Raw genomic sequence first — 13,756 nt, 5'->3', positions numbered from 1 at the left:
GCAATACAGTCGACTGTATATAACATTATTCATCTTAATAATTCCAACAAGAGACTTCTTTTCTTTGTAAATCCCTGGTTAAAATTGGACCTCGCGAACACGAATGGCCATACCTATCAGCAACTTGATGACGTATTTTTTGTTGCAATAATTACAGACTTTTCAATGGAGGAGGGTCTACCTAAAAATAGGACTAGGCTATAAACTAAAGCTGCAGAGGTTGACTTTAATGGAATTATAAGTTGAGAGCTGATACCTCCACCGCTCCCAGCAGCAGGAGCTACCGCTAGGCCAAAAATTGTTTTTTTTTTTTTTGTTTTTGTTTTTTTTATATGTATTTTTTAACACTTTTAAATATTTTTAAAAAATATAAAAAAATCAAAATATTATTAAAAAATACTTTCTTAATCACTAAGTAAAAATAAAAAATAAAAAATCACAGCGGTAGAAATGAGTGGTAAGAGTAGTATTTTTCTTATAGATTTTCATTTCAACTTATAAATTAATATATACATATATATATATATATATATATATATATATATTAAGAGTAGTGTTCAGAATAAACATGTTTATTTCTGGGTTGATCAAACGTCTTGTTTATTGAAAGAAAAGAAAGCGAGAGCAACAGATAAAGACATCATATGTATATAATTGTCACCAAAACCAACTGCCAATTTTGTTTTCCCCCGTGATCTAAAGAAATGTATATATTTTTTCCCACAAGCATTCCAATCGAAGGACCAGTGGCTCGAACATGAACTCTGACAAAATGTTGAAGATTTTGATTTTAGTCTTTCTATTCTTCTTCCCATTTTGCAGTTCTTCCACTGAAACCTTAACACAAAACCAATCCCTCAAAGACGGCCAAACTTTGATATCCAAAGAAAAGAACTTCTCCATTGGCTTCTTCAGCCCAGCCAACTCCAACTATCGTTATCTTGGTATTTGGTTCGCCAAAGTGACAGAACAAACTCTGGTGTGGGTTGCAAACAGGAATGATCCTTTCAATGATTCCTCGGGAGTTCTCTCAATCAACCAGGATGGAAACCTTATTCTCCATGACAGCTTTAACCGTTCTCTCTGGTCTACAAATGTTTCTGTTCAAGGGCAAACCTCCACTACAGCTCAGCTCCTGGATTCAGGAAACCTAGTACTGGTCCAGGAAAACAACAAAAATGTGATATGGCAAAGCTTTGACTATCCGACGGACACTTTGTTGCCAAACATGTCGCTTGGTTTGAATCGGAGAACCGAGCTCGACAGATTCTTAACATCTTGGAAGTCCCGAGATGACCCCAGAACTGGGGACTGTATCTATAAGCTAAATCTTACCGAGGCGCCACAGTTTTTCTTGTACAAGGGTTCAATCCCATATTGGCGGACTGGACCATGGCCATGGAGGTCTTCTGCAATAAAATCCAATTATAAGGTCAATTACATCAACAATGGAGATGAGATATCTTTCAAATACTTCTTCGATGACTCCGCAATCATCACAAGATTAGTGGTAGACAACTCCAGATTGCTCCAGCAATTTGTATGGAATGATGGTGAACATCGATGGAAAGAGTTCTGGTCTGCACCCATATATCGGTGTGACAAGTATGGACAGTGTGGCGCGTATAGTATTTGTAACCCAGATGATATTGATTTCGAATGTTCATGTCTCCCAGGGTATGAGCCAAAGTCTCCGAGGCAATGGTATCTCAGAGAAGGTTCTGAGGGTTGTGTAAGAAAGAAGTCGGGTTTGTCTATGTGTGGGAATGGAGAAGGGTTTGTGAAGATGGAGCGTGTGAAGGCTCCGTTTTCGCCTATCGCAAGTCAGATGTATTTGAGTATGATGAGCTATGAAGCGTGCAAGCAAGCTTGCTTGAGGAATTGTTCTTGTACAGCTTTTACGAGCTTGAATGATGAGAAAGAAACTAATTGCTTACAATGGTATGGAGAGTTGATGGATATTGAAGTGCATGATGATGAGAGGTACCAAAGTGTAAATGTTCGCGTGGATGCAGCAGATTTAGGTATGCTTCTTTCTTTCGCAAGAGAAATATTATTTTTCATCCTTAATTTTGTTATAATTTAAGCAAATCTTCATCTAAGTGGTTGACCTATGAAACCATTTAAGATGTGTCATATTAACTAGTATAATTAAGGATGATAATATCAAGATGGAAAAAATCAGCATTACTTTTCTTATTTCCTTCTTTTTCCTTTCAGCCAAGTATATAAGGAAGTCCGGAGGTTTTCTTGGGAATAAGGGAAGGCTGGCTTTAGTAGTAATGTCTATTGTTGTGCCATTGTTGCCAATAATTTTGCTAACCCATATATGGCTAAAGAAGAAGAAGAAAACGAAAGGTAAATAAAGTCAGTTGCATGGTATTTGTTCACACACATATATATGCATATGATTGTGTGTGTGTTCCAATAAGTTGGGACAAAAGTTCTTATATGTTAGGAGTCATTTAGATTAGTTTTCCACATGATGAAAGTTCTTTAAATGCTCTATTAATTCCAATTTGTATTTAACAATCTCTCCCAATACGTTTTAGGACAGTGAAGAGAAAGTTGCTCAATCAGTCTGTAAATTTTACTGGTAACAAAGGCTCTTTGGAGGGAAATGAGCTCGAGGACAATAATATAAACCTTGATCAACCCATTTTCGATCTAAGTTGCATAGTTGCTGCCACAGACAATTTCTCTCCAGCCAATAAACTTGGGCAAGGTGGTTTTGGCCCTGTTTTTAAGGTATATATGGTGACAACTCATGATTGCTATCTTGTAAATTTTTTTGTATTTCAAGTTTCTTAATATTCTATAACAATGAGGGTGTGAAGGGGTTAAATGGAACTGAAGGAGCAGATTGACTAATCATGTTAGGGTCAATTACCTAATGGACAACACATAGCTGTAAAAAGGCTATCTAAGAGTTCAGGACAAGGAATAGAAGAATTCAAAAATGAAGTTAAGTTGATTGCAAAACTTCAACACAGAAATCTTGTCAAAATGATAGGCTGTTGCATTCAGGGGAAAGAAAAGATGCTGATTTACGAGTACATGTCCAACAAAAGCTTGAACTTCTTTATTTTTGGTATGTCTTGTTTCTAAAAATTTATTCCCTTCACACACACACACACATGTTCTTTTGTTGTCTATATCCATAGAACCACATTCAAATCACTATTGAAATAACCATTTTGAGTGTTTCTACAACAAAATTGTTATAGATCCTACAAAAATTTCATCCTTGAATTGGAGCAAACGCTTTGAAATAATCATTGGGATCGCTCATGGGATTTTGTATCTTCATCACGACTCGAGGTTGAGAATTATCCATAGGGATCTTAAAACAAGCAATATTCTACTTGATGATGAGATGAATCCCAAAATTTCATATTTCGGTGTGGCTCGCATATTTAAGGGGGACCAGATTCAAGACAGGACAAATAGAGTTGTTGGAACATAGTGAGTATCATATGCAAACTATTCCCACACATAAAACTACACTAATTTTCAAGCACTATGAAAATCTTAAGGTTGCATTTTTATACTGTTCACATGCAATGTCGTTAAAATTAACTTTGACACAATTCTTGTGCAGTGGTTATATGTCACCAGAGTATGCAGTATTTGGAAAATTTTCGACAAAATCAGATGTCTTTAGTTTTGGTGTAATATTATTGGAGATCATAAGTGGCAAGAAGAATAGTGGTTCTTATATGGAGCACCCTTCCCTAACTTTGATAGGGCATGTAAGTAACTAAAAATAACAATATTTACCACTTATATCCTCAGACTTAGATCTCTTAGTATTCTTATTCAAACTCAAAGTCTTTAAGCATGGGAGAGATATACATGTCAAATAAGTCTTACAACATTTATTATTGTCCGAGTGAATTTTTTGGACAATATTACATACTCGATGACTGTTGTAGGGTCTACTTTGGATTTGTCTCTCTCTCAGTCTTGATCCTAGAGTTTATAGGGGATCTAAATCCTTCATAATACAACCTTTTATTCCTAATGCTACAAACCACACAGGTCTGGGAACTATGGAGAGAAGATAGAGCCTTGGACATAGTTGATTCATCGATAAATGAGTCATATGTTCCCCATGAAGTCTTGAGAAGCATTCAAATTGGGTTGTTATGTGTGCAAGAAGATGTTAGAGATCGACCAGATATGTTGGAAGTTCTGCTTATGCTAGGTACTGATGCAACCACTCTTCCTTCTCCCAAACAACCCGCTTTCATTTTCAGAACAGCTTCCAATGATTTAAAATCAGTTGTAGAAGGATCTTGTTCTATAAATGAGGTGACATTAACCAACGCTGAAGCTCGCTAATTAATTAGGTGGCTGCGTTCAAATTGTTTCATTAACAATTTTTAGGACTAGTACTTGGCATTTTACTGTTTTTGGTGCTAAAGAAAAACCTCACTATTTTTTTTTTTTTCTGTTTTCTATTTCTTAGTTTGGCAGATATTGTTACTTGTATTCTGCTATGACTTAGTAGATGAGGTGTTAATATTTTATAGGTTGAAGAACCTTGACTTTGTTGTCCATCGAAAGATTCAATTAATTGAACTCAAATCTTGAAACTTACTGCTCCCCAACAACCCTAAAGTATTTTAAGCCAAGTTATTGACTTTTTAAGGCTGAACTTCAAAGGGGTAGCCGAGTTTGGAGCAGGTAACATTACATCCCATAGCCATCGGCAAACAATCATTCCATCATGTACATGAACTTGACATAAGTTATTGTCTTCTTCCTTGAATAAAATTTGCTATAAACATGTCAAAGGCAGGAGTCATTATCATAAATGAAGCCCAAGTACGTGTAGTAATTGCCGACTATTATATATATATGCTTAGTGCATGATCAAATACATGCAAGGTCCCGTCTTCTTTTGCATCTTTTTAGTTGAAAGTCAATGAACAAACAAGAACGCTAGCTGTTGGATCTTAATATATATAGTGATTCTCTCTGTTGAGAGTCTTGATGATCTCGTGCATGGGAGAAAGTAATTTTGAAAGAAAGGAATGAAATGTCAAAAAACTTGTTTAATTAATCTATAGAAGCATTGCATTCTTTTTTTTTTTTATAGACGTAATGGTGCGAAATGGTGCCCGTTCACAGTAGGTACAAACAACCCTGGGAGATTCTTGGTGTGATCATCCATCATGATATTCTTCATTCCATTCTTCCCCCTGAGGGCTAGAATTTCCGAGTATCAACTTTTGATATTCGTGTCTTTATTTTGTAAGCAGCTTAATTGGAAACCTCGAGGCATGCATCCTAGTGATCACTATTAGAAGTAGTTAATCCTCCATCTTTCTTGGTTTTGTCAAATTTGTAGAAACTTATATGGTCTTTATTAATGTGAAATGTGGAAATTATAATCCTGGACAACCTAGTAAATAATATTCACCAGCTAGAGCAGCAGCTGCAGTCGTGGAGGTACTGTAGCTTATGGTTTGTTTAGAGTAGGGATAGAGAAGCTGTTAGAACGCGGATAGTGAAATAAAATAAGATGTGAATAGTAGTAAAATTATTTAAATTGAGATGTTTTATGAGATTTTGAAAAATAAGAGAAAAATAGTTTAATAAAAATATTATAAAGTTCAAACATTATTAGAATATTATTTTTTAATATTATTTTTATTTTGATATTTGAAAAAATTGAGTTGTTTTATGAATAATGATAGGGTTATTTTTTTTTTTAAGAAGATGACAGTATCCCAATTTTATTGATAGCCCTTACTTATGGCGGAAGAAAACCGTGGTTACAACTAAATGCATGGGAGTTACAAATATTCAACAAAACCAAACTCATGCATAAAAAATTATTAAACAACCCAACCACAAAAACAAAACAATAAAATTATGCATAATAAAAAACATGAACAACAATAAAGAAGCGAACGAAAACCACCTGCAGTAAGTGGAAAACCAACAAAAAATATCAACTCAATAGAAATAAATAGAACGTACCAAAGGAAACTTATTTAATCCGCAGGTAGGGGAGACCAAGTCTATCCATATGAAGAAGACCTTGAATGTGACCTGTTAACTTCTCGCTATTAGTGGTCCAGTCCAGACTCACACCCTTAGCACCCTGCTTAGCTAAAAAATCCACCGCAGCGTTTCCCTCACAAAAAACGTGGGACAAACGATAAATAAGGGTTGCTACCTTACTACTACCCATTTATTACTCTTTTCGTATTTGATTTTTTTTAAAATTTTTCATTTTACTTAATGATTAAAGAAGTAGGTATTAATAAAGTTATATTTTTTTTTAATTTTTTCTTAGTGATTAAAGATGTTAAAAAAATACTTAAAAGAAAATAATAAAAAAAAAAATTGAAATACCCTTGAGTAGCAGAGTGGGTAGTAATGGGATAATAACTTTATAATTACTTTTGCTTTTTGTGTTTTGTTTGAAAGTTTAAAAAAATTTTAATTTAGTACCTATTTTTTTTTTTTTTAATTTTTTAGTTTGAATGTTTTGATAATTTTTTTTTCCTTTCTTTGTGGGGGCATTGTCGGCTTGTGCATCTCTCCTTGATCTGAAAATTGTTTATCCGACATGTGGACAATTTTCATAAATAAGGCTTAAAGCTTCTTCCTGTTTATCGGTAGCAACGTCCATTATGCTCATCATGGGCGCAGCAAAGCCAACAGCGCCGAGGGGTTGAGAACCAGCGCAAGCCTGTCTGCTCTACCAAGAGTTGCACAAAGCAAGAAGCCACACGCTGAAAGGAAGAGCCAAAGACCAGAGCATTGGCTCATAGCATTATGTTCAGCCTCTTATGATCTTGGATTTCATCTGAGAAGGGCTGGATCAGGGTCGAAGCAGTACTGTTATTGTCCAATATAGGCATATATGGGTTATTAGGATAACAAGCCATGGCAGAAAGACAGAGATAATGGGCACTCACTGCTTCACAGCTTTCACCATTATAGACCTCATGATTTGACAAGAAGTTTTGGGCCATTTCTTGAATCTATCCTTAAAAAACACCCTGCCTTTCTTAAAAAATATTCAACAAAGCTCTGAAAGAAAATTACATCAAGCGCAGACAATAAAAAAAAACCCGGAATCCAAAAAAATTCAGATTCAGCTGGGTTCCAACCGGGTCTAATCCAGACTAACCCGGTCTCCTGGGTTCCGGTCCAGGTATACCTGAGTTCTTAGGATAGAATCCAGATGAACAATCTTAGTGTTTTATTTGAAAGTTTGAAAAAATGGTAAGAATTAGGTAATAATTAAATAAAAAAAAAATTTGAAATTTAAAAATATTTATTTTTGTGATGTTAGGATATTGAGATGAGATAAATATGAAATAAGATAAAATGAGATGTTTTTGCTACCAAACCAAGCCGGGTTTGTGTCTGAATTTTGGATAAAAACAGATGCTGCACAAAAGAAATCTAATAGACAAATTAAGCCAAAGTACGTACTACGATCTCAAAATTATACCACATAGCCAAAGTACGTAGTACGTACATACTACGATCTCTACCAATAAAGGAGGTTATCCGAGAACTTTCATATCTTTGTCATGTCTCTGATTTATTAGAGATTAGAAAAAGAGCCATGGCACACAATCTGTTTCTAATAGAATGAAAAATGGTCCTAATAGATCGATGTGAGTTAAGAGTTATACATTCGAGCATACGCTCACCTCCGACTCAATTAAAGTAGATAGAGGTCGATTGCCAAGATAATGGCGTAAGAAAGTACAATGGAGCTTTTGAGTTTATATACAGATGATCTAATTATACTACTTCAATGTTCAAAAGAATAACTATATATATATATATACAGATGATCTAATTATACTACTTCAAAATTCGTTTTTTATGTTCATTTTCTTATCTCGGTTCTAGACAAGTCAGTCGCATTGGTCATTGGTGCATGGCGGGAAAGAGAGAGAGCAGTAATGGGCAGGCCTCTCTTATAAATGGGCTCAAAAGAGGCCCAAAAATTCCACCGAATTCGGCTCCAAAGTCCAAATATCCCTAAAACACGCCCACGCACGTCACGTCGCAATTTTGTTTAGCGCCACTTTGAGTTTCCCGCGGCCACTACCCCAAAAATTAGCTTTCAATTTTGTTTTTGCGCCATATCCCTGCCCCCATTTGTTTACCTCTCACTCTTCTCTGAATCTCTTTCTCGAAGAAAACCAAAAAGCTGAGCTTCTGGAGAGAGTGTGCATATCTCCACTTCTCCAGTTCGTCTACCGTCGCCCGTCGCTTTTGCTTCGCCGCTACCGCCCAATCGTCTCCACAATACGACGCCCGCAACGAGACCCCTTGCGTCGAGCACCACTTCCCACCGTCCAAGAAAACAACCCGATGATTATCGGGCTAAAAACCGTGCCCAAGCAGGAGCACTTCACACTTTTTGTATCCCGACTGATTTAACTCTCATCATCTCTCTCTCTCTCTTCTCGACCGCCCCTCCAAGATCTTCACTCGGCGTGGCCTGAGATAAAACCTATGGTGCGCTCTCTCTCTCTCTCTTCTCTTCTGCGATCCCCAAATCAGATTTGTACTAATGGTAGTCATTTGTGTGTGGGTACTGTGGGTGTTTATATTTTTCCCTTCTGAAGTGCTTTGTGTTCTCTCTAATTTGAAATAGACGACACGTGTCAGGACTAGATGAGAAAGGTAAGATAACTGTTAAGTGGCTTAAGTGGATTAGTCCAAGTTAAGGGAAATTTTGGTAGTGTTTAGTTTATTTTGATTTCTAAGACATTTGATTTTAGAAGATGTTTGTATTTACGTTCTTATTATCGTGAATTTCAGCTGAAGAGTTGAACCTCGGGTCCAGGGTGTGACCACAACAATAACAATGTTTTACTCTCAAACTTTTTTGGCGCGAAAAGGGCCACTGGGAACGGTGTGGTGTGCCGCTCATCTTCAACATCGCCTCAAAAAGTCTCACTATAGTTCCACCGATATCCCCTCCACCGTCGGTATGTACACCCTCTCCCCCCAGCAAAAAAAGGAACCCGACTCTTCAATTTCACTTTTTCACACACCCGCCAAATCAAAGTTTATTTAATTTTAAATCCGTGCTAAACTTCATCTTCATCGCTTTGTAACTTCTTCAAAATGGGTTAAAGGTGTAGTTTTTATTGTTATTTGGTAATAAAATGATTTGATAAATTCTATTTTTTGCTGTAATTTATAATGATTGTGTGTTGGATTTGTTAATTATTAACTTCAACAGTATGCCTAGCCTGCTTAAAAATGTTACATGGTAGACGCAGTTTTTAATAAATTTGGTTAACTCTTTTGTGATCCAAATGTCTCTTCATAGATCGAATCATGTTTCCGGAAGTTCCCATTGCCCTCAGAATGTCGGGCCACCTTTTATTAGGTGTTGTTCGGATATATTCGAAGAAAGTGGATTATTTGTTCCAGGACTGTAATGCTGTTTTGAGTGGCTTAAGAAAGGCCTTTGCGTCTATAGATCTCAATTTGCCGGAGGATGCTAGACAGGCACCGGTTCAATCTATCACTTTGCCAGACACGTTTGACCTCGATACATTGGATTTGGACCATGACATTTACTATGAGGGGTAAATTTCTTGAAACTTAGTTCTTTCACCGTTTTTCTCCACCTGTAAAACCTCCATATAACAAGCTTTTGAATTTTTGTTCTCAGGTCCCCAGATAATCACCTCAAGAGTCAAGAGGAGATTACGTTAACAGGTCATAAACGTGCTTCACTTTTTCTAATTAATTGTGTTCTCTTGACTCATAAATGCCTAAACAAGTGTAAATTTTTGTGCGACAGATCAAATTCCTATTGGAAGAGATCCTTATGTTGCTATTTCTTTTGATGAGGTTAGAGTCCTTTATATTCTGTTACATCAATGTTTACCATCATTGCTTTCATCTTGTGTTGGCCAAATTCTGTGGTATTTCAATTGCATATTTTCACCACCAGTAGTTTTCTGATCTGTTTAGGATTTCATGATGATGGATTCCTCACATCCAGAAGTGTTTCCTGACTCCGATGTCAGACTGATGGAGAGGTATGTTTCTGAGTGTTTTAAGTACTTTCACTGCCTTTTCTTTTTTAGTGATTGAATGCTAAAGTAATAATTGCTGTTCTTTGCTAATTTACAGCATTCTCCCTTCACCTCCGGTGAATGGTAATGATGGATTTCAACATCCCGATCCAAGTAATCAGAGGGAAGAACTTAACTTGAGGCTTAGCAATGACAAGAACCCTCAAAGTTATCCACATGATGTGGAATCTCGAGATGAGAGTCCAAGTAATCAGACAGAGATGCTTGATAACGATGCCAATATCCCCCTAGATCTTCCAGAGAGGGAAATACTACGTGATTCTGTTCATGGTTTTGGCATAGAAAACCTTCCTCCCATATTTCCAGATCATGGGGATGACCTAGGCGGAAAGAAAATATCCGTAGACCAAACAATGAATGAGAAGGAAACCTTCCCTCCAATCATGGAAGAAACTTTATTGTCTGGAGGGCAGTCTTTGCCATTTCAGCAACATTCAGAATCACCACCTTCTGCAGCTTCCCAACAGGCTACCGAGATTTTTGATGCGCACGTTTCATTAAGTGAGTGCATTTTTCTCATTGTTGGATGTATTGATAGGATGAAGACTCTGATTGTTTCAAGTCTGAGCATTTGTCTTTTTAGGTGTGCCAATGGATATTTCTCCTGGGCTAGGGATTATTCTATCAACTCCACCTGTTAAGCGGCCAAAAGCAAGAAAGAGGAAGAGGAAACAGTTCTTTGATGAGTCCACAGTGTTGACTAACAAGTATGGCTGGACATGTAATCCTTAGAATGATTTTTTCTCTGGTACTAGTTTACTGATGTAGGGATGTAAATTTTGTAGACTAATGAAGAAGTCTCTTGAAGATTCTAATGATTTATTGCGGAAGAAAAGGGACGCCGCTTGCTCTGCTTTGGGTATCTGGAAGTTAAACAACACTTTACGAAAGGAACAAGTTTTTCACCAGCCTTCATTGACCGGTGAGTGGGCATTTCCTTTTGCTGATCTTTTTATTGCTGCTGGCTATCCATTTTAAGTAATCTTTTTTCTAAGAACTGGGGCTTCTACATGCAGGGTTGTGTTTGGATCTTTGTGATATTTTCAAGGACCTCATATCTACAAAACCCCATCTCATTTTCACTGAGGAAACTTTTCCAGATCCTAAAATTGCAGTATCTCCTGCTTCAACAAATGAAGCTTTCCTAGAGCCGAGGGTTTCCCAATCTCCTGCTGCCACAATCGTAGCTGTCCCAGAGTCTAGGGATGCTCAATCTCCTGCTCTTGTGCATGACCTTGACATGGAAATTGAATGTCCTCGAAATATCGAAGCGTTTGATGGTGGCAGCTTCTTACCCGAATTTGTGCCATCCCAAGCTAGATTCACGCCTTCTCCTCTTAGAAGATGTGACTTTACTCCTGCAACAACCATTGAGACCAGGGTGCTATCTACACCCCATCTAGCAGCATCCACCGGAACTGGTGGGTCTGAGAAGAGAAGAATGACGTTTTCAGAGGAGCATCCAAGTCTAAAGAACACTGGTCTCTCAGATATTCCTGGTTTGATGAATTCCACCGAAGCAGATGTAAGTCCTTGTACTTCAAGAATGCTGAGAATTGCCTTTGTGCTAGGTATTATTAAGAGATTGCGACAAAGGTTTTTCCATTTACATGAAGTAGACGGCTCATCCCATTTTGTATTAAAAAAAAAAAATAACTGTCAAGGGTTTTTACATGATGGCTAAATCACCTGTCTTATAAGTCTTATTGTATGAACTATACATTTGTTACAGATCCAGCTTCTTTAAGATTATGATACCATTTCAAATATATGAGATGTTTAATATTTTTACTTCTTGTTATTGGACATCTTTTTGTTCCTTTTCATCCCCTCCCTTGAGAACTACTTGCATTTGAACTTTAAGTTAAGCAGTATTTTGACTCATTGAATTGTTTCATTATAGGACCTTTACTTTTTGGAAGATGATAACAATACCCCAACAGGTAAGCCAAGTAAAGATTTATATTGATGTTTGATTTGGGTGGTTCTATAAATTGTAGGATGTTCCCTTCTCAGTTATCCGGTAAGAAATCTTAATTGCAGTACATGGGAAGTTTATATGAACTCCAGTTTTCGTAAGCAATATATGGATAACATGTCTTTGCTTATAGCAGGATCGCAAGGAACGGGAAGAATAGATTCATTGTCTGCAAGAACCAGGTAATTAAAGAATATTTTGTTAGTTATAATATGTGAACCTCATTTTGGTGGACAATTAATATGTTTTATTGTCTTTGAAATTCAGGGCTGTTGCTCAATATTTAAAAAGACATTCTCCTTTCAATGCAAGCTCAGAAAACCTATCTGGAGATCTCATTTTAAACAAGACTTTAGAAGGAAGGACAAGAAAGCTATGTGCCCGCATGTTTTTTGAGATGCTTGTAAGTTTCTGAAATATTTCCATTGTGCCATATTTTTGGAAGATATCTGTATAAGGCAGGTGTTACCACTCGGAGATTTTTTTTTTTTTTTTGGGTGAGTGGGGTTTCGAACTTCAGATTTCCATTTTGGAGGCTGGGAGTTATGCCAATTAGGCCACATGCCTTTGGCACTACTTGGAGATAATTAAGGATGAATCCGGTTATTATTTTGAGTAGCAGCAGCATGAATCAATGTTTTTATATGTTATTTAAGATTACACATTCCTTTGGATATGTATAACCAGCTTATTTTATTGAAAGTTGCATCCATAGAAATTCACTCTTTAATATTGAAAAATCACGGGATTGTGCATCAACTTGGTTAATTTCTTGTGATGCAAACGTGACAGTCATTGATCTTTTGTCCATCTTCATTCCCTTTTTTTGAGTTTGTGAAACTGAGTTCACTTTGGTTGATTCATTTATCCTGCTGTCCATTCTTCATGCATGTCAAAGTGAGAAGTTAGTGATCAGAACTTTCTGGCCGCATATAGTCGACATGATGAATAGTCTACCAATCAAGTACCGTGAATAAAATGTAATTTTCCATGTCTTTAGGTTTTGAAGAGTTACGAACTTGTCGATGTTCAACAAGAAGAACCTTTCAGCGATATTCGTTTGAAGTTGACGCCTACACTTACGAAGACTCAAATTTGAGTTACATGGCCTCCATGTATAAAGGTTAGGATCTAGCTACTATATATTGTACAGTACAAATTTTCTACTACCATCAGCATTTGATTTTTTTTATTTATTTTTTATTTTTTATTATTATACCGTGTCTGATTATGGTGATTAATGTGTATTATTATTCGGTGAATGTTGTCTGATTTTGGCCAAAAAAAAAAAAAAAACATCGTTCGTCTTTTGCCCACCCAGTGCATTATGGCATTACAGAAATCAATCTCGATGAAAAGTGCATGAAACAAGTCCCCCATAATAAAAGAAGCTATTGATCCAAAGGCAAAAAGTCGATTTCATGTAAGTTGAGACAACCAAAATGAAGCACCAAGAGTATTTGTTTGATTTTCCTTGCAGTGTCAAAAAGTTTACACATCTACATTGACTGATTAGCTACGTCTATGGGCCATGACAGATACTGCAATTCTATCATGAATTGCATCAAATTTCTTTTATTTTAATTGGCTGCCAAGCTGCAACAGCATTAAATCAGCTGAGAGAGAGAGGTAGAAGGGTCTTTGTAAAGTGTGTTTCTTGTTCGTGTACGTG

At 36.6% G+C, this 13,756-nt stretch overlaps 2 protein-coding genes across 7 annotated transcripts; both read left to right on the top strand.

Annotated features, from left to right (window-relative positions):
• Positions 1-757: 757 nt before the first annotated feature.
• LOC108979905 (G-type lectin S-receptor-like serine/threonine-protein kinase At1g11410) lies at positions 758-6,674 on the top strand. Its single transcript, XM_018950692.2, has 8 exons — positions 758-2,024; positions 2,221-2,358; positions 2,558-2,748; positions 2,881-3,091; positions 3,228-3,465; positions 3,602-3,752; positions 4,042-4,207; positions 6,611-6,674. The coding sequence occupies exons 1-8, from the start codon at positions 758-760 to the stop codon at positions 6,637-6,639; spliced, it is 2,391 nt and encodes a 796-aa protein (XP_018806237.2). The 3' UTR covers positions 6,640-6,674.
• Positions 6,675-8,151: 1,477 nt separating this feature from the next.
• Positions 8,152-13,331, top strand: LOC108979902 (sister chromatid cohesion 1 protein 3-like). Of its 6 annotated transcripts, none has more exons than XM_018950681.2 (14): positions 8,152-8,505; positions 8,812-8,981; positions 9,329-9,590; positions 9,677-9,723; positions 9,809-9,858; positions 9,982-10,049; positions 10,144-10,607; positions 10,690-10,813; positions 10,892-11,028; positions 11,123-11,631; positions 12,010-12,049; positions 12,221-12,266; positions 12,352-12,487; positions 13,085-13,331. In XM_018950681.2, exons 2-14 carry the CDS (start codon positions 8,858-8,860, stop codon positions 13,181-13,183), a joined length of 2,106 nt encoding a protein of 701 aa, XP_018806226.2. In that variant the 5' UTR covers positions 8,152-8,505; positions 8,812-8,857; the 3' UTR covers positions 13,184-13,331. The 6 variants fall into 6 exon arrangements, 5 of the variants coding, with proteins under 5 accessions (XP_018806226.2, XP_018806225.2, XP_018806232.2 ...); XM_018950680.2 differs by having other exon boundaries at positions 12,218-12,266; XM_018950687.2 differs by having other exon boundaries at positions 12,402-12,487; positions 13,085-13,170.
• Positions 13,332-13,756: the final 425 nt, after the last annotated feature.

This window comes from Juglans regia, chromosome 13 (genome assembly GCF_001411555.2).
Source record: "Juglans regia cultivar Chandler chromosome 13, Walnut 2.0, whole genome shotgun sequence".
NCBI lineage: Eukaryota > Viridiplantae > Streptophyta > Magnoliopsida > Fagales > Juglandaceae > Juglans > Juglans regia.
Note: the sequence above shows the minus strand (reverse complement) of the source record. Positions and strands in the feature narration are given on the sequence as shown.

Excerpts from the sequence above, each read along its gene's own strand:
- LOC108979905 (XM_018950692.2), top strand. The coding sequence starts at position 758 with ATGAACTCTGACAAAATGTTGAAGATTTTGATTTTAGTCTTTCTATTC. Across the intron at positions 3,092-3,227 it reads CTTGAACTTCTTTATTTTTG|ATCCTACAAAAATTTCATCC; the intron begins GTATGTCTTGTT and ends AAATTGTTATAG. Across the intron at positions 3,466-3,601 it reads AATAGAGTTGTTGGAACATA|TGGTTATATGTCACCAGAGT; the intron begins GTGAGTATCATA and ends ATTCTTGTGCAG.
- LOC108979902 (XM_018950680.2), top strand. The coding sequence starts at position 8,858 with ATGTTTTACTCTCAAACTTTTTTGGCGCGAAAAGGGCCACTGGGAACG. Across the intron at positions 9,591-9,676 it reads CATGACATTTACTATGAGGG|GTCCCCAGATAATCACCTCA; the intron begins GTAAATTTCTTG and ends TTTTGTTCTCAG. Across the intron at positions 12,267-12,351 it reads TCATTGTCTGCAAGAACCAG|GGCTGTTGCTCAATATTTAA; the intron begins GTAATTAAAGAA and ends TTTGAAATTCAG.